At 35.7% G+C, this 27881-nt stretch overlaps 1 protein-coding gene across 1 annotated transcript in view; it reads left to right on the top strand.

The window, feature by feature from the left end:
• Positions 1–7873: 7873 nt before the first annotated feature.
• NEGR1 (neuronal growth regulator 1) overlaps positions 7874–27881 on the top strand; it is a gene marked incomplete at both ends in the record, with an annotated part of 843959 nt that continues 823951 nt past the window's right edge. Inside the window, one exon of the mRNA XM_080802180.1 lies at positions 7874–8049. Within this exon, the coding sequence (XP_080658306.1) occupies positions 7874–8049 (176 nt within the window). The remainder of the gene's footprint in view (positions 8050–27881) is intronic.

Here is a 27881-nt window from a genome sequence, read left to right on the forward strand (position 1 = left end):
ACGACTTTGTAAGAGTACATAGAAAAGCAAGCGATTGCTCAGAAGAGATGTAAAACTTAGTGGTAAGATATTTAAAAAAAAGAACATGATAATCATGAAATAATTTTATTGGTCGCTTTTATCGTTTTTATGTTTTTTATACAAAACTTAGTGAAAATATTTAAAAAATGAGGAAATGAAAACAATGAAAAAATTATAGTGTCACTTTTATGGGAGAAAATAGGGGTTGGGATTAAAAGTTGCTTCCAGGATGCTGCTAGGGGTGCTAGCAATTTTCTTTTTTTTTTAATCTGGGTGGAATTAAATGGAGGTTAACTTTAAATAATACTGCACTAAGATTCACCTTTATACTTATGTACTTTTCTGAAAATGTGTTGTTAACCATGTGCTGTTTGTTAGGGAAAAAAAAAAAGATACGATGTACATGGGTTGCTTTAATAAATTTGCAAAGGTATTTCATATAGTCCTTTAAAGTTATTCCACTTCAAACCTGGCTGGTTTTTTCTAATGTAAGTAAAAACAATCACTCCGCTTCACTATGAATATCATAGTTTACTAAAGAGCAATAAAAATCCCGATAGTTGCTAGAAGTGGTCATGGAATACAATGGCAAGAGCTCTTTTCTTTCTGCTTAGGACCATGTTTTAAAGCCATGATTTTATACCTATGTAATGAAAACTACATTAGTAGTAAAAATTCATCCTAATTAAAAAATTCATCCTAATTAAAAAATGACTAATTCTAGTCAAGATGGTTTATAAATCTCTACAATGAGGACCCTCCCCTTATATATATACAAAATATCTACCAATTAAAAAATGACTAATTCTAGTCAAGAAGGTTTATAAATCTTTACAATGAGGACCCTCCCCTTCTATATATATATACAAAATATCTACCAATTAAGAAAAAAGTGATAAAGGGATAAAATAAGTCATTTAAGATTTGAAAGTATATAAGATAACAGACGTTACACCCTTCACAGCAATTAACTCAAAAAGGATCATAGACCTAAATGTAGAACACAAAGCTCAAAAATTCCTAGAGGACAACTTAGAAGAAAATCTAGATGACTTTGGGTATGGTGATGCCTTTTTTGATACAACACAAAACACAATCATTGAGAGAAATAATTGATAAGCTAGACTTCATTAAAATTAAAAACTTCTGCTCAGTGAAAGACAATATCAAGAGAATTGGAAAACAAGCCACAGAATGAGAGAAAATATTTCCAAAGGACATATCTGATAGAAGACTGTTATCCAAAATATGCAAAGAACTCTTAAAACTCAATGATAAGCAAACAGTCAACTTGATTAAAAAATGAGCCAAAGATCTTAATATACACCTCATTTAAAGATGTACAAATGGCAGGGGCGCCTGGGTGGCTCAGTGGGTTGAAGCCTCTGCCTTCGGCTCAGGTCATGATCTCAGGGTCCTGGGATCAAGCCCCACATCGGGCTCTCTGCTCAGCCGGGAGCCTGCTTCCTTCCTCTCTCTCTGCCTGCCTCTCTGCCTACTTGTGATCTCTGTCTGTCAAATAAATAAATAAAATCTTTAAAAAAAAATATTAAAAAAAAAAATAAAAAAAAATAAAGATGTACAAATGGCAAATAAGCACATGAAAAGGTGCTTCACATCATAGGTAACCAGGGAATGTAATGAAAATGACATACCACTCCACACCTCTTAGAACAGTGGAAATAATAAATGCTAGTGAGTCTGTGGAACAAGAGGAACCCCCATACGTTGCTGATGGGAATGTAAAAATGGTATAGTTCCTTTGGAAGACAGTTTGGTGATTTCTTTAAAAAGGTAAACAATACTCATTATATGATCCAACAATTCCATTCCTTGGTATTTACCCAAATGAGTTGAAAATTTATGTCCACAAAAAAACCTGCATATGGGTGTTTATAATAGCTTTATTTATAACTGTCAAAACTTGTAAACAATCAATGTATCCTTAATTAGGTGAATGGCTAAATAAACTGTGCTACATTTAGACAATGGGGTATTAGCACTAAAAATAAATGAGCTATTAATTTATAGAAAGATAAAGAGGAAATGAAAGTGTTTTACCACTAAGTGTGAAAGAGCTAGTTTGGAAAGACAATATACTGTATGGTTGCAACTATATGACATTCTGGAAAAAGCAAAACCATGGAGACAAAAAGATTAGGAATGGCCAAAAGAGAGATGAATAGGCGAGAGCACAGAAGATTTTTGGTGTAGCGACAATACTCTGTATGATATCATAGTGATGGCTGCATGTTGTTATACATCTGTCCAAACCCATAGAATGTACAACATCAAGAGTGAATCCTTATGCTCTGTCAATGTAGGTTTTTCCTTGGTTAAAAAAAATAAAAGTGCCTTTGTGGCGAATGATGCTGATAATGGAGGGTACATGTGTGGGGCAGAATGTATAAGGGAAATCTCTGTATCTCTCTCAGTTTTGTTGTAAAACTAAAACTGCCCCCACCAAATAAAATCTTTATAAAAAATATATATATATACTGTATATATTTGTATATACTGTGTATATATGTATATATATACATATATGTATATATACATATGCATATGTATATATACTGTGTATATATACATGTGTGTATATATATACACATATATGTATATATGTATATATACACACGTATATATATGTGTGTGTATATATACATATATACACATATATATACATGTGTATATGTGTATATATACATATGTATATATACTGTATAATAGGAAATAAAAAATAACATAATAGAATAGTAGTTTGAATGTGTACGATTTTACATTCCTGATAGTCCAATACAAAATATTAAAATTGACATTTAGATGGATGCACTTGAGGTCCCTAAAGTTCTTTTGGAAGTGAGTGAGGAAAAATCTTAAATAAATAATGATAGAGGTATTTCTTAGTTTTTTTCCAAAACCCATACAAATATATGATGATAAATAGCAAAGCTGTACTCATTATCTTACAAGTGCATAACAATTTCAATACTTTGAAAATAATTTCCACCTACATTTATCATAAGACTTCACTTTCTGGTTTAAGTCCTTAGGTGAACTTTCTAGGGTCATTCCATAGGAATGGTTTGAAGAGCTCTGAAGTAGCATAGGTATTCTTGCACCCCTACTCAACCCCACTTTTTATCTCTTTGGTTAACATCCACATTTAATAGATAAAGTGATAAAAATGAGTAAGTGAATAAATTAATATATATTTTTTACATAGAGTCGACAATGAAATGACTTTGCTTTTCCTTTCCTTTATCCAATAGCCATTTCCTGACTGCAAACTCTGTAGCTGTCACTATTTAAAGAATACAAAGATTTAAGTTAGTTCTTAGTACAATTGATATTTGATAAGTAGAGGCCTGGGGTGGTGCTAAACATTTTCCAGTGCACAGGGCAATCCCCATAACAAATTACCTGTCCCAAAGTGTCAAAAGTGTCTAGCTTGAGAAACTTTTCAGTAAAGGGATATTTTCCTGCCCCCAACAAAATTCTTGAGCTTTGTAATTCTCACAGTGCCCTGCAAATCATTACTCTAGATAGGTGAGTTTAAGTTGGCAAGATGTTCCAAACTTAAACCAGCTTAATTCAAATACAGAATCAATTATGGCCCATGCTAGAGAGCTATTATTCATATGTCCTGTTTATAAGGGCTACCTGACCAACTCTCGGGAATTACAAAGTGCTCTCATTAGCAGTTTCCATTAGGTCCTAGGACCTATCTTTCCTAAAATTTTTCATGCCTAGACAGTAACATGAAAGATGTATCTGGGTCTACTCACTCATCATCAGAAAACAAATGTGAGGTTGCCTGGGTGGCTCAGTGGGTTAAGCCTCTGCCTTCAGCTCAGGTCATGATCTCAGGGTCCTGCGATCAAGTCCCACATCCGGCTCTCTGCTTGGCAGGGAGTCTGCTTCCTCCTCTCTCTCTGCCTGCCTCTTTGCCTACTTGTGATCTCTCTCCATCAAATAAGTAAATAAAAAATCTTAAAAAAAAAAGAAGAAAACAAATGTGAATTCATATTCTAATTTTTTTCCTAATATGGATCTCATTTACACTGTAAAAATAAAGCTTATTAAACTATGAAAGCTTAAGAAACTTCCTTATAACTTTACCTTTCCAACACCTCTGAGCTCTCAGGGTATGAAAAACAGGGATGTAAACCAATCTAGATAATGACATAATCAGTTATCACACGCATCAGTCTCCATCTTTCTCCCCCAAAGGAACTCAAATTAGTTGCACATTTCTTAGAATATTAGAAGTTGAGCTTTGAAAATAAAATAAATGTACATGATTCAAAAGGAAGTAGTAACTCATTCCAATGTCAGGTCTTATATACTCTGACCAAGAGAGTATCCTACATCCTACTATAACCACTCCAACCCTCCCCATCTAAGAAGTTCAAACAATGCTGTTACCTATTCTTGATACTTTAAAAATATTCTTCTAAAGAACCACATGCTATCTGAGCTGGGAGATTTCTTTCTTGCATTTAGTTATTTGTTTTTGTTCTGGTTTCCCTTAGAAAAAGCCAAGACCGCCAGAATTTAGGTCTCTGCTTGGAAGAAATGTAGGACCACAAAAGCAAATACTGGAAACCTTGTAAAAGCCTCTCAGAAAAATGCCTTTAGAAAGAATGAAGAGAAAAGAAAGTCATGGCGCTTTTAAAATCTTATTCTTCCCTAGTCAGAAGGACAGCAAAAGTACATATAGTAATAGGGGCTGCCTGATGTACATGAAAATAATCTTTGCAATATCCTATGCATCTATAAACTAGGTTTAGTTATTGCTTCCTTTGGATTGGTTTTGTGGCACTTAAGTGGTTTGTGATCAGTGAATGTAAGTTGAGATAAAAACTAGAAATAAAGGAAACAAACTCTTTGCCTTTAAACATAAGTGGTTCCAGTGTCGTTTTACAAGCCTGAAGGGTTGTTATACATATTAAAACTGCTGCACAGCTCCATCCCTGGTCACAGAAATTCTCCCCCCACCCCCGCCCCCCCGCAAGATGTCAGATCTCTGCGAAACAGCAGTTGCAAAAGGATGCTTTTCATAGCTTGTACTAGAAAACGCTGGCATCCCATCTCCGCATAAAATAGCACTAAACTGAGTCACAATGCCGGAAGCTGTGCCTTCTGCTTCTCTTCAATGGGATCTAGATCATTTCTAGAGAAAATATTAAATAATACTGCATAGTTTTGCCCATGCATGTGACATGCTGATTCTTCTAATCTCCCGTTTGCCCTACATAATTTTAAGCTTTATCCATCAGTGTACCCCGCGCCAGAGAAAAACCGCAGTTAACAAGATGACAGTGTTATCTAGGTATTTGGCATCAATATTAGCAAGAGTCTGTCATTTGACAATTATTTCCCTAGCATACCAGACGGTAAAGAAAATGTTTTCATTCATCCGCAAATGACTAACATTTTATTGATGTCTCAAAATGCGGTTGAATACTATTGCACTCTCAATTTCTGAGCCGGGTTTGAGAGTTAAGCTTGAATACTAATAACATCAGTAACTCCTGCCTCAAGCGCCTCGGTTAATTGCCTAGCACTGGAGTGTCAGTTCAGCGGGGAGGTGATGCTAGTTAGGGGCTCTTGGAGCAGTCAGTCTGGGTGGTCACAGGTGATGGGAACATTTCCCTTTCCCCATTTTCCCCATATATCCTCATGCACTGCGATAAAAATCACCCTGAGCACCGATACCGCGAAGCAAAACGACTCCCTGCCTGCCTCGTAAAGAGCTCAGTCTGGGGAGGCAGCCGGATGCTGACCCCTGCAGAGATTATTGCTTCTGTGCGCTTTGCCAAAGGATCCTGCTAGCATTATGGAAAACGAGTTAGAGATGTGCGGTTTTGCTTTATTTATTTCCTCCAAGGGAAGAAGGACTGGAGTCAAGGCGAAGAAAATCGTCAAAGACTGCTTAAGGGGGGTAAGGGAGGTGGTGGTGGTGGTAGTGAGCATATTTTTTAATTACTTGTTTCTCTCCACTTCCTCGCTCTGCTTCCCAAACTCCTCACTGAACAAGATTGATTGGCGTAACTGCTATTGACTCCAGCCTTGGTTCTCGCATTGATCTGCAAATGGCCCGGAATAGCTAAAGGGTCTTCAATCTGGAAACGAGTTTAAGAAGGGAAGGAGTAGGAAAGGGTGCCCAGCCAGCACCCGGCTCTGGCTTAGGCCAGGACAGCGGCTCCCAGCGGCGGGGCGAGGGCTGAAGAGGCTGCGGCTTGGGAGACAGGGGGAGCTTCTCCGAGCCGCCGAGGAGGAAATCTGTCCAACCTGGTTTGGAGGCTGCTGAAACAATATAACGCTATGACTCGTAAAACCCGAAAACTCAGTCCTGCCTAGGTTCGGGTGCGCGGATCATTATGCCTGATAGGCTCAAACGGGTTAACCTGCCTCTTACATAACAGGACTGCCTGGCTCTACACAATTAAAACACTTGATTGCAGTCTCTTTCCGACTGCGTCCAGCCACGACCCGCCCCGTCCCTCCCACCGCGCCTGCGTGCCGCGCGCGCACGAGCCGGGGCACGCGCATACTAGACACACACACACACACACACACACACCCACACACACCCTCTACTTCGACCATCCCTCACACACATACGCACTATTTAGTGTCAGCACGCACAGGGCTGGGGGGCGGGTAGCGGGCACCCTCCCATCCGTATTGACTGACCCAATAAATCCACCAGCTTCTTTACCGCAAGGCCTCGCATGCACCGTGCCCTCAAAAAGCAGCACCCCCGCCACCGTCCCTACCTATTTCCGAAAGGAGGTAAAGAGTGAACTAGGTGGCCGATTGTAGCCAACTTGTCGGCTGTAGCGCGGCCGCCCAGGAGAGATTGGAAAAAATTAAATAAACAACAAAATCTCACAGTCCCTGGCGTCATGATGGCGCCGACTACAACTTGGAGGACTTTAAAGTTACGGTGTCTCAAGAGGTAAAACGCTCCACAGAGGGAAAGCCAAGCGCCCCTCGGCTCTCCACCTCAGCATCGACAGAGACTTTTCTAGCGAAACATCACTCTAGTGCGTATGACAAGAAGGGAAGCATTTTGTCTAAGACGCATCTCTCTTTTCCCCTCACTTTGCATAATTGTGATATACCTCCTCCTCTGGATTTTTCCCCCCGTTTTCTTTCTTTTCTTTCTTTTTTTTTTTTTCCCTCCATTTCCCGCCCCCCCCTCCCTGCTGCATCCCCAGTCCCCGGGCGGGGTTGCTAAGGAAACGGCCGCTTGGCAACGCGCGCGAGCCCGGGGGCCAGCGGCCGCCGCTGCGCCCCGCGCTGCTTCTGCTGCTGCTGCTGCGATTGCAGCCGCCCGCCGCCGCCGCCGCTCGCCCTGCCTCCGCCGCCGCCGCCGCGCCTCCTCCCTCACTCGCCGGCGCGCTCGCCTCCTCGCTAGATGGTGTGCGAGCCGCCCGAGAATTAGACTCACTCCGGACTCGGCCAAACGCAACCGAGAGGAGGTGTAGTGTGGTGCCAGGGGGTGGGAGGGGAGGGAGGGAGGGAAAGCGAAGAGAAGGAGGAGGGGAGGCAAAAAAAAAAAAAAAAAGAGAGAGAGAGAGAGAGAGAAACAACAGCCAACAACTAGAAGGGAAAGAAAAAAAGAAAGAAAGGAAAGAAACCCACCCACCCACCCACCCCCCAAGAAAACACACACAAAAAAAAAAAAAAGAAAGAAAAAAAAAAAAGAAAGAAAAGAGGGGGAAAAAAGAAAAAAAAAAATCCTGTGGCGCGCCGCCTGGTTCCCGGGAAGACTCGCCAGCACCAGGGGGTGGGGGAGTGCGAGCTGAAAGCTGCTGGAGAGTGAGCAGCCCTAGCAGGGATGGACATGATGCTGTTGGTGCAGGGTGCTTGTTGCTCGAACCAGTGGCTGGCGGCGGTGCTCCTCAGCCTGTGCTGCCTGCTACCCTCCTGCCTCCCGGCTGGACAGAGTGTGGACTTCCCCTGGGCGGCCGTGGACAACATGATGGTCAGAAAAGGGGACACGGCGGTGCTTAGGTAGGAGGAACGGCGTGCTTTTCGTACTTGTCTCAGTCTTTCTTCCTGTCTCTCTTTCCACCCTTCTTGCCTTTTTTTTTTTTTTTAAACACTGAGTAATAATGCTGATGGTGATCACCACACACGCACGCACATACACACATACACACACATACACACACACACCCCTCAAGAAATCCAGGTGCTGGATCTGCCTGGAGCCTGGCCCCTTTACGCTGGGGCAGGTAGCAAGCTGGACGCGTGATGCTAAAGCACTTTGCCGGAACGCCAAGTAGTCCGGGGATGAGTGAAGAGTGAGGTTTAGGAGGGGCAGGTGCCACTTTGAAACTCAATTCACAAGGTCTGTGTTTTACTGTCATGGGGTACTCTCGGAGAGTCTGACAAGTTTATCAGGTTTGTTTCTATTTTACTCTAGCCTAAGCGACTTTTTCAAACTGCTGGCTCCCTGCTCCCATTTATTTTCCCTTTCACTTGGACACTTAGGCTCAATTTCTCTGTCTTCAGCTTTCTTTCCTTCCACTGGTTGTTTCTTCCCCTCTTTTTTCCCCTCCTCATTTTCTTTTCCTGTTTTCCCAGTTCCTTTTTACTCTCCTTTTCCTCTATTGCCTGCTTTCAACCTTTTTCTGTTTTCTCTGTAATCTTTCCTGCCTTTTCTATTATTTTCTCCTCCTGTTTATCTTCACCACTCTGATTTCTGATCCTGTTTAGCCCCCCCCACCTTCCTCCACGCGTCACCTCTCCCCATTCCTTCTTTCTCTTCCTCGTTCATGTCCCTATTCTGTGATCTTGTCTTCCCTTTTTTGAGTCACATTTCCCATCCCTCTCCCCATATCCTTTCCCATCACCGTCACACACACACATGCATGTTCCCTCTGAACCCTTCCAGTACCATTTTCTCACACTCACAAATCCCTTTGCCTTCAACACACTCACTCCCATACTCTCTTTCACATCCTCACACACACTGGCACTTCCATGCTCTAACAACCACTTTCATATTCACATTCTCTTTCACTGTCTAAAAGGCACACACTCCTTCACTGTTCCACACAGTCACTCACACATGTGTACACATGCCCCCCCCATCTCTGTTTCTCTTGATCCCTTTTTCCTCCTCTCCTTCCTCCCTCCTTCATGTTCAGTTTTACTTCTTTTTCTTACTCTCCCTTCCTCTCTTCTTTTCCCTAAGCTTGAGCACTGAAATGTTTTGTCATTAGTGAACATCCACAGCCTGATTTTACCCCTGAGCAACACTGTAGAGTGAGCTTCTGGAAACATTTTTTTTTTTCTCTTGTGAAAATATGAATTGATGATCAGCAGTGCTTAGATCTAAGCAAGGCTAAACACTCTTATTCCTTTATTTCCCATCTCCCTACTTTCTCCCCCTGACACCCCCAGCTGACGTACACTTCAAATCTCCCTGAAAGATCTCCTTTCTCTCCACTGGGTGGTAGTTGGCTTGTAAGTGTGGATGCACAAAATCAGTATACATGGCATGTCTAAGGTGACAGAGAGTGGGATAGGTTTCTGTTTGGATTGTGCAACATATCTTAAATTTAACGATCTGGGATCTGGGTGTGGTATATGTTTTACACCTTCTGAAACATGCTTAGGACTCCAAATTCACTTGGAATACTATTATAATTTCTGATATACACTAATGACTAATATGCTTTCATAATATGTTATCTATGATGCTGTAAATACAGAATGCCACTGAATGTATACAAAAGTAACATATAATCTGTTTTAAATTAGTAAATACCTTTTCGTTGCTGGTGAAAGCTATGAACTCTATGTCACATAGAGGATATAAATAAAACCCCCATTTATGTTCTTTATATTAAGTTTGTTTTGGAAGTTTGAACAACAGTGGTGAGCATGAAACACTACCTTGAGAGGCTGCAAACACAGATCATGGGAGCTGCAATCTATGTGTGTGTGGCAGAATATTGCTTATTTGTAATGAGCATGAACATTTTCAACCTAAAGGGTTTGTTACACTTGTCTTGGATGATATATCTTGGCATTTTGTTTCTAATGAATCTAATACCTGCTATAGCTAATTAAAATATCTGAAACTACATTCTGCTTCTAGGAGACCTAGGTTTAGTTCTCTCATTGGTTAGACTACTGAAGCTTCTCTAGCTAGTTGGGGCAGTATCCTTCCAGTGTTGTTGCTTTGGTGCAGTCCTTGTTTACTTGTGTACACTGTAACACATCCTTTGAGATGCTCTATCCTGACTTCTGTAATATCTTAATGAGGGAAATTTTGACTCTTAAACTTTTTTAAAAGAATAAAATCTCTGTCTCTTTTAAGTGATGTTTCTACCAATTAGTGTTTATTTTTTCAATAACCACAATAGTTTCTTGTCATATGAAACAGAAGTCTGATCTACATTACTTTTTACCCAAAGTAATTCGCTTATAGTAATTCTATAATCCTCTAGGGAGTATCCCACTTTTTACCTTTTTACATTGTCCATAGTTTTTTTTTTTAAGTAATTTAATATATGCATTTATAAGAAATTCTCTCTCTGTTAAAAATTGTTCAGTTCTATCAGTTATTTTTCTTGACTCTTCCTTCTGCATCTGGTATTTGCTCTGCTCGCACCAATACAGACAGAGTTTAAGGACTGTCAATTGAGTATGTAAGTCAGGTGTCACATTTTTCATCAAAAGTAACGTCACAGTTATATTTTACGTTTTTACATTGGAGATTTAGAATCATATTTGATGTTGCTCTCTAATTCATTAGGAAACAAAACAAAACAAAATTTGCCTTCAAACATACAGTCCTTCCCATCAAAGTACAAAAATCTAGTGCTCAAGAGAACACTTTACTGAAATTACATGATATCATTTATTAAGCTTTACCCAATATGCTCTGTTTTTAATGTAATACATTCCTCAAAGTATCTCTAAGAAAGAACAAATAGTGGCATAACAGTTATCAAATAACTTTAAGAGCTAAAGGCCTGAAAGTGCAAACATGTCAGTCAGTGACTCTGTTGCTTGTGGTTGCATTAATGAAATAGAAGTGTAAAGGTCAAATGATACATTTCTATCTCCTAAATGCCAGAATGTCTGTTTTAGAGAAAAAAAAAAAAATCAGGGAAAACAAAACTTTTCTTAAGTGGCATTATAATACAACAGGGAAATCATTCTGTGTTCTACTAACTATAACTATCATTTTACAAATCATCTTCTCTGTTTAGCTTAAATAGTGGACTTATAATGAAACTTCTTTTAATAACTACAGCATTCTTATCATTTTAATTTTGCTTTTAAAGCTAGTGAAGCAATATATTAAGTGTCAAAATTTCCCTTACTCCTAATAATGTTATTCACTGGTAAATCTCTGAAGGATTCACTTGAGCTATTTGGACCTTCCTGATAGAGTTTTAATGATGTATCTATTCAATACAGAACCTTTCGTACTGCCTTTACTTAAACTTTGGATTTCAGTACATGCATGTATGTCTTAGAATACATTGTAATTTGCTACAAACACAAATTAATGTTTTCATTAACTTATTAAATATTGACTTCAATTGCTCTATGTTTAATTCATATTAGTAGTTTATACCTAACAAAATTTGTTAATCTGCCTTTGGAGAAATTAACTTTTTCTCCAATCTTCAAATTGCATTTTGTAGTACACGGAAGATAGGAGTTAATGTTTCGTGGTGTGACATAGCAAAGACCAGAAGATGCTAGAACCACATTGGTCACCTTTTAGGACCCTCTGTTTCTAGACCTGGAGAATCAGGGGAAACATAACAGGGCTCTGGATCAATATGTAAATTTTAGATGATTTTTAAAATATAGTTTTGCAGTCACTTTAATGTGAATCAGTTTTTTATTCTTACTATATGAACAAACACAGTTATGTTAACATGTCCAAAATGTTTAAAATTCTTTGGAAACAATATTTATATCCTCTTAGTGACTGAACATTTTTTAAACACATGTCATTTTTAAGCTAATTCTTTCAGTCTGTTTCTACCTCAGCTCTTACGTATGATTTTTGTACATTTTAAGCCACCTTCCTGATATGAATTCAAAAAAATCCTCTTCTCTACTTGTCATGCTTTAATCAAAGAAAGGAAGAGATTCTTTTCTTAAATGTAATATCTTCTTTTACCTTAGCAAAGTTGAACACAACTCTGTCATTTTAATATAGTAGGTTAGAATGGAAGTTATATATGAAATCCCAATATAATATTATAATAAGAGGGATGATTTTTGCTTACAACAGAGAACATAGAACACATTTCCACAGAAGATATTTTTATTGGAAGCCACAAAACTTTCACAAGTAGATTTATAAGTGGATATGATGAGTATTTATCACTTTTCAGAACTACTTGTCCAAAACATTGGCATTTTGATTAGACTACATTAATTAGTTTTGTTTTAGAATGCTTGATATTGGTTATAAGAAAGTAAAGGATTTATTTATGAGACTGCAGAATTACCTATAGCAGTAGAAATCAATTGTGCTGTCCTTTTAGGTATCATCAGATTGTTTCACATTGTCTGTTGAGTCATTCTTACACATTGATGCAATACATATTTCAAATACATTGTTTAACTATATAAGCATTTTCAATTTAGAACATTAAAGCATTATTTAAAGACTAAATGCTTATTCAGTAGTGTTGGACAAATATATTTAAAATTCTGAATTCTTTTCCCTTCTTCAAAAAAGAAAGGGAAATAGATTATCCTAGTGTGTCATTTTGGAAAAAATGTGTTCTAGAATACTGAATAAAATGCTACACCATTACCTGTAGTGATTTGCAATGCTGTTCAATTAGCATGACATATTACTTGGTATATCTGTTATGTTAAAGGACAGTGTAGTTATTTTAAAGTTTTCTAGATAAATTTATTTTGCGCAGCCTTTTTTGTTTAGAAGAGTTGATAAACCTATGTGGTTGTGTAAATCTTTGAACACATTCTTGTTGATGAAGTACGTATTTTCGATAGATTGGCTTTGCAATTGAACAGCTCCATGGAATAAGTTAATTCTGTAATACCTGACTTCTGAAGAACTTAGGGAAAGATTCACTCCTTGTTTGTGACAGTTCTGGACCTGATTGAACAATCCAACTCTCATTCTGTACCCTGTGCTAGTGGAGATAGATGGCAGAGCTAATCCCTGAGCCTGCATTTCCCAGGCAGCCATCATCATCTGTTTTCATGTTGTGCAGTTGCCCAATGGAGGGTAATTTTGGAAGAAGGGAGGATATATGATGAGTCTGACTCCACAGTGTTTCTCCCCTTCTTCATGGCTTTGGACTGTGTCCAGCAGTGTCTCCCATCTCCCAGTGGGACCTCCATTCTCCACATCTACCAGATAACTGGCTCTTGGGCTTCAGTTTATGCTCTCATCTCTTTGTTCTTCTCTCCTAGGAATAGTAGTGGCTTCCTGCTGTTTGAACTCGTGGGTTGTCTTACCATTATCTATACAGCTTCTTAGCTTTTTTACACACTTTGCAATCAATTTCTTTCATTACATTCCCTGTTTTAAATGTCCAGAATGTTTTAAGTTTTGCTGGTGCAAACTTGATTGATATATAGTGAAAGGTAATAATTTCAGTGATTTTAATTATATTTGATTAAATGACTGCTTTGCCCATGGCACCATAAATGTTGCTTACCAGCACTGGGTATAATAGCTGTTGAGGGAGACATGCATAGAAGTTAAACCATAATGACATTGGGGCATATTACAAAGAAGAAAGATGGATTTATTTTCCCACACCCAGATTATAATGAGAATAATAAACCAAATATGTAAATATTTAATTAAATATATGCTGATTAATAATATTTGAGGAAATAATGTCACTAAGGGTGGGAAAATAAAGACATTGATTAATAAATATTGGCAAGACTTAGTAATTCCATATTTTTTTTTTTTAACTGAGCAAAAGTAAAGGAGGGCTAAACTGTCTGTGGATATGGGATCAAAATGCTGAGATAATTCCTACCGAGTTGCCTATTGAAATCAATAGGAATTAAAGGCATTTCTTTTATGTAGCTTAATACCTGAGGAACTAATCAAAATTTCCAGTTTCTTATGAAGTATACGGTCATAACAATGCCCATGATTCTGGTGTTTGACCATAGTAGGAATTAGTCTCTCAAGCCATTTGAGTCTTTTGATTAGAAGTCAAATCACTTGTATATCGTATTCAACATGACATAAATTAAGACATTGTACACATCATGTAATGTACATAGAAGAGCTGAGGGAAGATTCGTTAATAAGGTTTTTTGTTTTTTGTTTTTTTCCCTGGTTAACTGAGTATTAGATCATTTGGCATCCTTCCTTTAACTTCTTCAAAATACTTTCTAAAGGCACTGTGTAGGTGTAGTCTACTTTTGGTGTATTTCTCCATGCTTTTGCAAGAAAGATGGTAATTTAAAAACCATCATTAATGAAGTGAGCCTCTCTCAAGGATGTTCAAGAGAGGATTTCTGAATTGGGAGGGAAGTTGGACTTATTGATCTCTGCCATGCCATCCTTTTCTTTTCGAAGGTTTGCTGATCCATTATAGATTGTCATAGACGCTTTCCATGTATAAGAGAAAATAAAATTTATTGCTCTTTCTTTCCTAGATGCATCGTATTACCTGCCTTTTTGCTGTTGTAGATGGATTTTTAGATTGGGTCACATGCTCTCTTGTCAGGTATTTTATGTGTTTCAGATGCACCAGTGGAAACAAGAACTTCCCATCTCCTAGAGAGTAAAATTTTGGATTTTCGTACATGGTCATACTCATTATCAAATCGGTTTTAATTAGTCCCCTGTATCTAAAAATGTAATATCATTTGAAAGATAGTGAAGAAATTTAATAATACCAAAAAGTTCTTTGGTGTTTTGTTAAAGTGTACTTTCTGTTCTCTGCTATGTTCATTTTAATTGACAAACCAGCTGGGTGTGTAAGCACTATGACTCTTTCTAGGGCCTTAACACCAAACCTTACGTATATCAGGCTAGCATCTACTATTTTTTAAATTAATGACCCCATAGAAGGATAAGTGAGGGGATAAATGTGTTTGTGCTTTAGTTTATTAATTATTTCACATTTTAATAATTGTAGCATATTTAATACTGTGTTGGTCTGCATATTTATAGTAATTAAGTATATTTATACTTATAAGTATATTTATACTTATTTATACTTATAAACTTATATATAGTATATTTATATATTTATATATATATTTATATATAGTATATATTTATACTTATAAACTTATAAACTTATATATATAATATATATACTATATACTATATTTATACTTGTTTATACTTATACTGCATATTTATAGTAATTAAGTATATTATATAAGTATAATCACTATGTAAGTGTAAGTATATAAGTATATAGTGATTGAGTATATTGAATCTCTGTATATCACAAGTCTCTGTCTTAAGTGATTCCTGCAGAAATCCCAGTGGGTTAAGACAGATACATTGGAATCATTCAGTGTAAGACACAGCCTACTGGTGGGTCTTGAAGAAATGTTCTGGATACTAAAGGTATTTTTTTTAAATTAAATGTACTAAGAGTAGAAGGTGCTAGAGGTAGTAGAGGTAAGTACTGTTTGATAAAACTTCTACGTGTGTGTGTGCGTGTGCATGCATACACATGCTGTGTCAAGATTTTAGATGTTTTGCTTACTGAGGGTTTCAGCAGGGTAAGTTTGAAATGCGGTGGTATGGTTGTAAGATTTTCAGTTACAGTTATAATTTTAAGAAGATCAAAGATTTTAAGTTATATAGTAAGGCTTTTGCCATTTGCAGTTCTAATCAAATAAGAGGAACAGTTCAAAATAGTAATATGTCTGTTGTGACCTCTAACAATTTTTTGTTTCTACCTGAACTCATGAGCCTCTTCTTCCTTCTTCCTAAGATTTCAATTAAATCAAATCAATAAAGATACAGAGGTAGAGAGAAATGGCTATTTGCTATGGACAAATAACTCTCATTTGAAGAGTAACTATATGCCCCAAACCCGAGCAGAACTTTTGTATCATTCCAACCATCTCCCAGAGGTAGGTCAACAGTACTTTATAAACCACAGGGTATTGATACTAGCGGATAGAATTTTAATGTGGTCATATGGCTTTGATTTATAATGTTGAAGAGGTTATCTACTAGCATAGTGGTTTCTAAGCCATATCAAGTTCTGAATCCTGACAGAGGACCTTTGATGCTCTTAAGCAACCAGTTGGCATGGGAATTGGTCTTTTAATCACTTTCTCTAGGAAAAGGGGAATATAGGAAAGAAGGAATTTGGCGGTGTTGCCAGCATTAAGTGTTGTTCTTTTGAACAGTAGCCAGTGCATTATACTTTCCAGATAGCTGGTAATTTGTTCAATTTATGGAAGATGCTTATAACCCTTTTTGGTCCAGAACTAAATTGTTCTTTAGTGAATTTCACTAAGTTGTTTGGACACAGGTCCAGTGCCCACGCTGATGCTACAAGATAGGGTTTCTTTGAAGCTATAGCTATTGCCATAAAGTAGTGAAAGGTTTTGGGTGATTTAAAAGGGCTATGGGAAAAATGTGTTCAGTTGTCTTCAAAAACTCCTTTCCCCTCATGCAACTGAATTAAATTTAGAGATATTAAAAGGATTTAAGAGACATTGCGAACAGAATTGCTGTAATCAGAAAGCAAGAGTATTGTTTGTATATTCTCTGCAATAACAGTATATACTATTGTATCGAGATATTAAATGAATAAATCAAAAGAATCATAATGTTTTCTTAATCTTACAGATAACATATTTCTTATAGGAGAACATCTTTAGATATGTTTGGTTTATAAGCAACCTGTTTTCGATTAATATCTTGTAATTGGTCAGCGGGATTGATGGCATCTCTACTGCCTAACATTGCTCGACACAATTTTTAGTGCTCAAAATCTGAATGTTTTAAGAAGGAATTGAAGGTGAGAAAGAAGAAGAGGCAAGGGGAGGAAAAGAGGGATGAAGGGGGGGAAGTGTATTATGTTATATGAGTGACTTCCGATCAAATTCCTTAAAACTTCACATCACTGGGATGACAAAATTAAGCCCATAATTTGTACTATATTACAATAAAAATGAATTAATAATAAAATAATATTTGTATTTAAAAGAATATAATAAACTAATTCCCATGAAAATGAATACATTTCATTTCATATAATTCATTAAATAATTGGAATAATCCCAAATCTACACCTTTCCCATGATGAAGTAATGTATGTTATACAAACTGAAGTTCTAAAATTCTATTTTGCATTCAAATATATGTCTTCCTTCCAAGTTACTAGTTCATTTATGTTTACTTTAAAAGATAGCTAGTAACTTTGGACTTTGGCCTGCAGTGGGATCAGGGGCTAATTTTTTGGAGTATTTTCACAACAGGAAATGATATATAAATCTTTGAATAATTGCTCCCGTCTTATTGAGCATATGTCACTGATCGATTTTTTTCTCATACATCATTAATGTGAAAAAATAGATATAAAAAGTTATTTTTGCTTATGTACAATGTTTATCTTCTTTTGTAATTGTTTAGTTGCATTGAAACCTGTCATGCTTTGACATGTTGAGAATGGGAGTGATGAGAATTTGAATTCCTACTTCTCTAATTACTAACTAGCTACATGACCTTGAACAAATAAATACCTTATTCTCGATTAGTATGTTCCTAACAGAACTACATGGATTACATGAGATAATACATGTAAAATGTTACCACATCGTAAGTACTACATTTATATTAGCAAATAATTTTATGTTGCTTTTCTTTTCTTAATCTTAATCTGAAATTTATGGCAGTGTTTACTTACCGATACGATTTTTAAATCATTGCTTCAATTATTTGTGAACCAATCGTACAGTATCTGTTGAACATATATTTTTGCTGTGATTTCGTTAAAATAACATTTGTTAAATAGAACACCAGCATATCAGGTAGTGACCTGTGGCTGAACAAAAAAAAAAAAAAAGGAGAAACGGAAATAGAGGAGTTTTTACTCACAGGTCCTGGAGGAGACACATGGCACCCTCCAGGGGCCACATGGGAAGTCCAGGCAAAGAGATCAGCCACACCTGGAGTACATGCCTTTGTGAGGGTCAATGGGTGGAGTGTTTGGGGGTTCCTTGGTTCAGAGCCTATTGGTCAATTCTAACCAAAAAGAGCAGAGTTTTATCTTAGGCTCCCAGAAGGGGAAGATACGCAAGGGGAGACAGGAAGAGAATGTTACTCACAGGGACTGCTGGGTAAGTCATATCAGGAACTTGGATTTGCTTATGACTCTTCTGGAGATGCGCGAGTGAAGGGGCTAGTGTCAGTTCAAGATTCCTGAGTGCCACTTGGCCTCATGGAATGGATATGTAGGCAGGGATAGCCTGGAGTGGTTTAGCTAAACTCTTGACATTTTGTATTTTAGAGATTCTGTTTAATGGACATACTTGTATTTTTGTTGTTGAGCCCCATAAGCAAATGCAGTAACTCAAATCTGGAAGTAGAAGCATACCTAAAGAGGCTTCCCAATTATCAGGGTGCAGACCCAGAGCACTCGATAGCAGAGAAACCACAAATTTTATACTCAACAGACTGATGGTGATTTGACTCACTTAACAGAAGAGATCACTGTAATTGGGTGGTCACATGTGACGTTGAGAACAGAGGAAGAAATGAAAAGAGACAGAAAGAAGAAATGAAAGGTTAGAAAGTACATGTGATGAGAGTGGAATAGTTAGAGGGTGAAGATTAACATTTGTGAAAGTTTAGGAGAAAAGAAGTGATAACTGGTGACAACATTGGAATAGTCAATAGGAGAGCGAGAATTAAAAAAAGTCAACTGTGTATTCTGGTTGGGGTAGCAAATAATTATTCAGGATTAGATATGCTCTTATGATTTTTTAGGTCATCTGTATGTATGCTGAAGGCATCACAGTTCAGAAGCAATCTGTATGGGCAAGAACTTTCCATATATATCACCATTTTATCCATACACAATAAACTCAGGAGAAGCTCAGAAAATATGAATGCTTGCTTTAATTTTGCATATTTGCCAAATGCAGAGCAGAATGATTTAGGTTCATAATCATGACGAAGCCATCATCATCATGATTCAGATTCAACTAACAGTCACTGAGTGTCTATATGACGTACTTTCTCAACAATATGCAGTAAGTTACTGCTTTCCCAGTTTTATCGCTAAGTAAATTCAGGCTTAGAAAAATGAGTTAACCTGCCCAAGGTAAAATGGGTAGCAGCTGAGCCAGAATTGAAATCTAGGTCCTTTTATCCCAAGCCCCATGGCATTTCTTCTATCTTGTGTCACTCCCTAAGAGAAAGATCAAAATGGTTGATAAATTTATTGCTTATTCAGTTACTAAAAATTTGTTAAGCACCAGCTACATTTTACCTACTGTTAAGTCAGTAATGATTAAAAAAAAATCAAGGTGTGTTATATGTTTGAGGAAAAATGTGAGATTATTTTAAATGAGATTAAATATATAGCATATATTACATAGTCAAGCATTTATTAGATTGGAAAAGAGTGAATTCTTAAAACTATAAATATTATGAGATAAAATCTCTCATCCAATAATGATTTCATCCCTAATTATTAGAAGATACTGATAATACAAGAGAAAAAAATGAACAGCTTTTGACTATCATTTAAAGTTAGGCATTATCCATTGCCTACTTTGTTGAATCCTCATAACAGCCTGTAATTTTTCTACTTTGTAAGTGAAGAAACAAATTCACAGGTGAATAACTTTATTTTTGCATTTGTTTAATTTTTTTTGATATTTATTTAATTTTTAACTTTAACACAGATAGTAAATGGCATAACCAGGACTTGATCCTAGGCGTGTGTGTTTCCAAGACCCATGCTCATCTTTTTTTAGAAGTTGTAATATTTCTTGGAGCATTTTGACAAAAAGAAGCAGCAGTAGTTCCTTGCTGTATTATTCCAACTTTCCAATTAAATCATTGGAATACTCATTCTGGCATAACTCCAAACAGCTGTACCAGGTTGATTTCAAACCCTCCCTTGAAAAGGGTTAGTTAGGCAGCCTGAGGTGTTGAGCAACATTATTTCCCAAAGTAGATGGGAAGATCAAAAAGATTTGAGGACCTCTAAAAGATGTTTTTATTCTAATTTCATTGAACATGTCAATCATATTACTGCATCATATGGTTAATTGTCATCAGTGGATAGAATGAGACATATTGGAACTACATAGTTTGCCTTTTTCTGCTAACCGGTAGGAGTATATGTAGTTTATAGTCTAATTGAATGAAAACTCGTTTTTAATCTGATGGTGTGTAATTGAAGCATCTTCTTTACTGTGCTTTAGTATCCACCTTTTGCAGATTTTAAAATGCGTACCCAAGAGGAGAGTTTCACATTGACTTGTTTTTTGTCTATCCAAAGATTTCCCAAAATAAAGTCCTATTTTTGTCTTATATAATTCAAGAACATTTTCAACCTCTCTAGACCCGTTCTAACTCTTCCTTCTCTGAATTCTGAATTTCTGCACATTTCCATTTTATAGTGTTTATTCCATCAGCTTTACATTATGGTAGACTGTTAAATGTTTGAGTCTGCGAAGAAATGTAATAGCTACTGTCTTTTTTAATGTCATTTACTTATATTATTGCAAATCCTTCACAGAACTTTGCATATTGCTATTTGCATGGAATATATTTAATAAATATACTTTCATTGACTCTTCATCTTTCTTTTTTCTATCAGGAATTTGTTTTGTATTTTTTCCTACTAATCATATAATTTTTTCCATAGGGAACATGTTCTTTCAGATAGTCGTTCACGTGTTTTAGAGCATGTACTTTTTGAATCCCCATCAGACACTAGACACTTCCCATGAGTTTGAGCTACAGTCATAAGAGATCAAGTCCCCTCCATTGAATTTGCATTATAGTTCAACCTGTATCCTTTAACAGTGTTGTGTAGAATAAAGAACTTGGGTTTAACTTTTACTTCACCAGCTATTAAGTCTGAGACTAATTTTTTCTGAGACTCAGTTCTCTTGTCTTTAAATTGGAAATATTGATCGCTTCCCCTGTACTTACTGTAAATCCTAGTAAGACACCAATGAATGTGTGCAAAGCAGAATTCTGCACATAGTTGGTGCTCAGTGTCAATGTCTTTTCTTTCTCTCTTCCTCACACTTCCTTTAATATAGCTGTAACTTATGGCCAAGACTATCTAGTTGAAGGAATTGTTATGTGTTATGTTGTGTCTCCCTATTCTATTTGTTCCCCAATAATTCTGAGGCTCACTTAACTTTAAATTCATGGCATCTTTCTGATACTTTGAAAAGTAGGTTTAACTGGAACGTATGATGGCTATCTCATTCATCTTGTTTCTATTTCTTGGACTCATTTTTTTCTTCTGGGATATTTTCCCTCCTTCATACTGTGCTCTGTTTTGAATAGTTTTGTATGTGGATTTCTTCCTGAATTTGTTGTCAGTTTTTGACATATTTTGAATGTGCACGAAGGTTATGTTTTCTTCTTTACAATTTCTTCTGTTAGCATAAAAACCTACTTGTCATTAAGTGTTTTTTTTTTTTTTTCCTAAAATCCTACACTTTTCTCGATTTACTTTCATAATGGCTTTTGTTGGTTGGAATGGTAATATATATAAAGACTACTTCATAATTATCACCTAGTCCTCTGATTAACAATTTGGAATTCCTCAGCAAATAGGATTTCTGCACTTTTGCCACTTCATTTCCTGAATTATTCTGAGCCTCCTACCCCTAATGGAATGGATGACACTTCTCTCTGTATCTCAACAACTGATAAGCTGATTCTCTGACTTTTCCTGGAGTATTCTAAAAATTTCCTTTATATGTGATATACATAATTGGTTTCTGGCAGGGAATGTATAGACTTTTCTTTATCACCTACTTGCAAGTAGCGTACAACTGATTAATGTTTATATAGGGAAATCACTAAAAGGCAAATTCTTGTTAATTTCCCTCATTTACATTAAAATCTCTATTTACCTTTTTTTCCCCCCAGTTCAGGGATATTGTGCTTTTTCACATTCATCCTAAACTTTTCAATATCCTCATCGTTTTCCTACTTCTAGTTACTCTCCAAATGTATTTAGGTTAGGCCCTTAAAAAATAGTGTCATATTTCTTTGAATCATTAAATAAAATTGAATTAGGAAACTGCTTAAGATTAGGTCTGTATAAAATGGGTTAATGTAGTATTCAACCTATATGTTGTAAGTATTAAATAAAGTTTGAAAATTCCGTAGCACCATGTGTGGTACAAAGTAAACAGTAAATAAATGCTATTAGGATTTTTATAATTATCATTACAATAGACCTTCATTAATAATTTTGGGGTTTAGCTGACAGCAGACAAAATTGAGATTCTCTGGTAATGTGCTTACTTCTATATGATCCAGCATGCTATAGGGACTTACTTCATGAATTATCCTTTATTTCTGATAGGGCTTTTTGCTATTGCCTCCTCTTTTGTGGGACTTTCTTTTCCTTATCAATTGATTTTCCAGAATGGCTTTTCAGTAATTTCCAAGTTCTAATCATTTTCTAAAATTAGCTTTATGCTAATTTTTTCAAGGAACCTTTATTAATCGCTCAGAATTGAAATATTGAAAGCAAAAATTTAAACACATGGATATATTTATATATATCCCCAAATTTGTGTATCTGAATTTATACATATATATGTATCTGCACATTTATTTCCTTTATGACTTTGTAAGCCTAGTTACCTTGCATTAATGTTGGATTTAACAAAATAAGTTTAGTGAAAATAAGCAGTTCTTTCCTTGAATTTTAGTTATTTATGTACATGTTTTATGAAATACCTCAGCTCCACTATATTGTGTTTTTTTTAAAAATGTAATACTACCTAAAAATAAGATTTTGTGGGATTTTTTTTTATTTGATTAAGTAAAATCAGTTGAATTCTAGAGTGAAGGGTGCTATAGTGCTTTTCCTTCCTTTTTTTTTTTTTTTTTTCTTTTTTGAGTAGAGGCTCATAAAATAGGTTATCACAAGTGGGGAGGAAGAATTAAGTTCCAGGCTAATGGAACCAAATACACATAAGGATGGGAGAATTGTGAAGAATAGTTGTCATGATAAAGATGATAATGCCTATGATTTCTATAGCCTGGTATGAAAATAATTTAAAATTCATAAAACTAGGAAGGAAACTCATTGGAGGTTTTCCAAATATCTTAGAAGTTCTCAATGGGTATACTTAATATTACATGCCTTGGAGATTTAAGAAACAGGTCCTTAGTTTGGTTTTAAAGGTAAAGAACTTTTGTTTTCTGATGCTGCAGTATTTATCACCAGACATTCAGTGGGACATTCAATAAATAGTTTATTTGATTGTTTTACATTTCTTTGAACTACTCTTATCCACTGACTTGTTGTTCCTGGTAAATTAGAGACATACTCTAGGAAAAAAAATAATTTATAATGGAAGACCATTCCATGCTCTTGGATGGGAAGAATAAACATCGTTAAAATGTCTATACTGCCCAGAGCAATCTATATTTAATGCCATTCCAATCAAAATTCCACCAGTATTTTTCAAAGAGCTGGAGCAAATAATACTAAAATTTGTATGGAATCAGAAGAGACCCCGAATTGCTAAGGAAATGTTGAAAAACAAAAATAAAACTGGTGGCATCACGTTACCTGATTTCAAGCTTTACTACAAAGCTGTGATCACCAAGACAGCATGGTACTGGCATAAAAACAGACACATGGACCAGTGGAACAGAGTAGAGAGCCCAGATATGGACCCTCAACTCTATGGTCAAATAATCTTTGACAAAACAGGAAAAAATATCCAGTGGAAAAAAGACAGTCTCTTCAATAAATGGTGCTGGGAAAACTGGACAGCTATATGTAGAAGAATGAAACTTGACCATTCTCTTACACCGTACACAAAGATAAACTCGAAATGGATAAAAGACCTCAACGTGAGACAGGAATCCATCAGAATCCTCGAGGAGAACATAGGGAGTAACCTCTTTGATATCAGCCATAGCAACTTCTTTCAAGATATGTCTCCAAAGGCGAAGGAAACAAAGGCAAAGATGAACTTCTGGGACTTCATCAAGATAAAAAGCTTCTGCACAGCAAAAGAAACAGTCATCAAAACAAAGAGGCAACCCACGGAATGGGAGAAGATATTTGCAAATGACAGTACAGATAAAAGGTTGATATCCAGGATCTATAAAGAACTCCTCAAACTCAACACACACAAAACCGATAATCATATTAAAAAATGGGCAGAAGATATGAACAGACACTTCTCCAATGAAGACATACAAATGGCTACCAGACACATGAAAAAATGTTCATCATCACTAGCCATCAGGGAGATTCAAATCAAAACCACATTGAGATACCACCTTACACCAGTTAGAATGGCCAAAATTAGCAAGACAGGAAACAACGTGTGTTGGAGAGGATGTGGAGAAAGGGGAACCCTCTTACACTGTTGGTGGGAATGCAAACTGGTGCAGCCACTTTGGAGAACAGTGTGGAGATTCCTCAGGAAATTAAAAATAGATCTTCCCTATGACCCTGCAATTGCACTGCTGGGTACTTACCCCAAAGATACAGATGTAGTGAAAAGAAGGGCCATCTGTACCCCAATGTTTATAGCAGCAATGGCCACGGTCGCCAAACTGTGGAAAGAACCAAGATGCCCTTCAACGGATGAATGGATAAGGAAGATGTGGTCCATATACACTATGGAGTATTATGCCTCCATCAGAAAGGACAAATACCCAACTTTTGTAGCAACATGGACAGGACTGGAAGAGATTATGCTGAGTGAAATAAGTCAAACAGAGAAAGTCAAGTATCATATGGTTTCACTTATTGGTGGAGCATAACAAATAATATAGAGGACAAGGGTAGATGGAGAGGAGAAGGGAGTTGAGGGAAATTGGAAGGGGAGGTGAACCATGAGAGACTATGGACTCTGAAAAACAACCTGAGGGTTTTGAAGGGGCGGGGTGGGAGGGTGGGGGAACCAGGTGGTGGGTATTAGGGAGGGCACAGATTGCATGGAGCACTGGGTGTGGTGAAAAAACAATGAATACTGTTACGCTGAAAATAAATTAAAAAAAAAAATATATATATATATAGTATTTTGTATCCTCAAAAAAAAAATAATTTATAAAAGTTAAATTAGATTGTGACATTCATATCTTAGTTATATTCTTTAGAAAAATTTGATAGAGGAGGTTTGATATATTTTAAGATTAAATAGGAATATTGATGCTGATCACCTTTAGTACCAAAAAAAGAATTAAAATTAAAAGCTAACAAAAATTATCTTCTTAATGGAAGAGTCAACTTATTATATATTTGAAATTATTTTATTTTGGTATAAACAAATAGGCTGGTAGTCAAACAGGGAAATAGCTGTCGTCAGTCAAATTAATTAAAACAAAAAGATTGTCGAAGAGTTTAGATTTAATTTTGCATGGAGAAAAATGTGACATATAAATTTACATAAATTATAATGGTGTAGTTATATAAATTTTGATTAAGAAAAAAATGTTATATTGTATACAGTTGTTCAACTTTTATGAAGAAATGACAATTTATGTGGCATGATATTTTATATAAGAATTATAAATTTATTGCATTAACATAAATACGTTTAAAACAAATATATAAAATAAGTTCTTGCTAATGGACCTCCATTTATAGAAAAATTAGACTTTGGTACATTTTTTCAAATTTTTCTTTATGTTCAATAAGAGTTTTCTAAGAAGAAATAAAATACCAGCATTTTAAATGGTGATTCCTTCGGTCCTAAAGAAGTCTATACATTAGGAAACATTTTACTGGTTCAGACACTGTATTTATGTCATTAAGAATAATTGATCTATTTAAGTATTATAAAAGTATTATAATTTATTTTTTAAAAATTTTAATTTAAAAATTTTAAATATTGCTCTAAATCTATTTGTTGTCCATATATTATTTTACTTTGAATGCTAAACAATAAAAGATACTGTGGGATGATGCATATCAGAAAATGAAAATGAAATAATTGCCAAAACTATATTTAATTATTTAGTATTAATTTTTCTATACTTAAAATCCTTTAATGTAGACTCTCTGGCTATTTAATAATAGACTATAACTCCAATAAAGTAGAAATCAAAATATGATTATAAATATATCTTATTAATTTTGAATTAAAATTTAAACATATTTATTTCATACTTGAAAATAATAATTGCATTTTGAGATGTTGTATTGTTTATGTTACCTTACTTAAATATCACAACATCCTCATGGGGGAAGCAGGACCAGTGTTAAAGTTCCAGTTTTACAAAGGAATAAACACAGGTTTAAATATTTAAAGACTTCTTGGTTTATGAATAGTTATGATGTCTTTTCAAATTGAAACTCAGTCTGAGTTCTTGCTCAATACATTTTTCTTCATATTACTGATTACATGAACTACTCAATGTTACGGATTTTATCTTTTTTTCTCAGGGGCTTTGGGCTTCCATATTGAGAATACCTATCATAACTAGGGATACCTCTAACTTCCACTATTTTGTGCTCTATTTCCATCACACATTACCCTCTCCCACAAAATAAGTATGTGTCAAGTAAATAATGGAAGCATCTAAAAGGAAATAAAATCACATGAAAAAAAGAAAATAAAGTATATGGAGTCAAAATTAATGTTTTCCCATTGTTACATTATAGCCATCTCTTTTATCATTGCCATGTTTTTTCTTTTTGCTTTGATACCTTCTTCCCTTCACTCTGTACCCCAAGAAAAAAAAAGTACCCGGAAGTGTTGACTATCTCTTAATGCCAGTTCTTTAGCTAATTACTCAATGGAGAAATTATGTTACCTTCTCGCTTAATTTGGGGTATAGAGCTCAGAAGGAGAAAATTCTTTGCAGAAAGAAGTACTTACATAGCAGTGGTTCGTTTGAAAGAGAGAGAGGACAGATTTTTCAAGTAAAGAGAACTTTAAATGCTATAGGGTCTGTTTTTTGTGTCTTGTTTTTACTAGGTATATTCATCCCAAATTTTTAAAAAAAATATATTATTTAAGGTTGTTTTTATTAAGCATATATTTAACTTTAAAAACAGTTGTTTTTATTAAGCATGTATTTAACTTTAAAAACATTTTCTTTCCCTTTTAATAAAAAACAAAACCAAACTACTTAAATGTAGAAGACATGGAACATTCCTTTTGGACAAATAAAGCATCCAATTTGCATAGATAATTTCCAGTTGTAAGATAATAGAGAACTTTGATCAGTTTTGATCAGAATTTTCCCAAATGGTGTCAAAGGGAGAACTAATCTATAGATTAATACAAAAGAAGTTCTTTTAGTTGACCTATATATGATCAACACTCTTTATTTCCTCTGAAAATTTCCAGCTGGTGTCCACAGCATGCAATAAACTTCTCTTTAATGTGCTCTTGAACATTTCTTTCTGTCAGTTGAATTCTGAGATAGCGGAATTGGTTAAAATATGTGTGATGAAAGAGTTTTGTTTCTACAAAAACAGTGTTGAATGCTTTGAAAATACTCGATAAAGGTAATCGTTAAAAATAATTATGTTTAACTAGATGTAGCTGGAGTAACTGTAAAATATTTGTAGGAAAATAATTAAAATGTACTTGCATTCTACAATGAGAATGTTTCACAAGTATCTTTAAATGCTCATTCCACTTTGAAGAACCAGAAACTGAAAGTCCAATAATTCTAATTGGAG

The sequence above is a fragment of the Martes martes genome, assembly GCF_963455335.1.
Source record: "Martes martes genome assembly, chromosome: 4".
Taxonomy (NCBI): Eukaryota; Metazoa; Chordata; class Mammalia; order Carnivora; family Mustelidae; genus Martes; species Martes martes.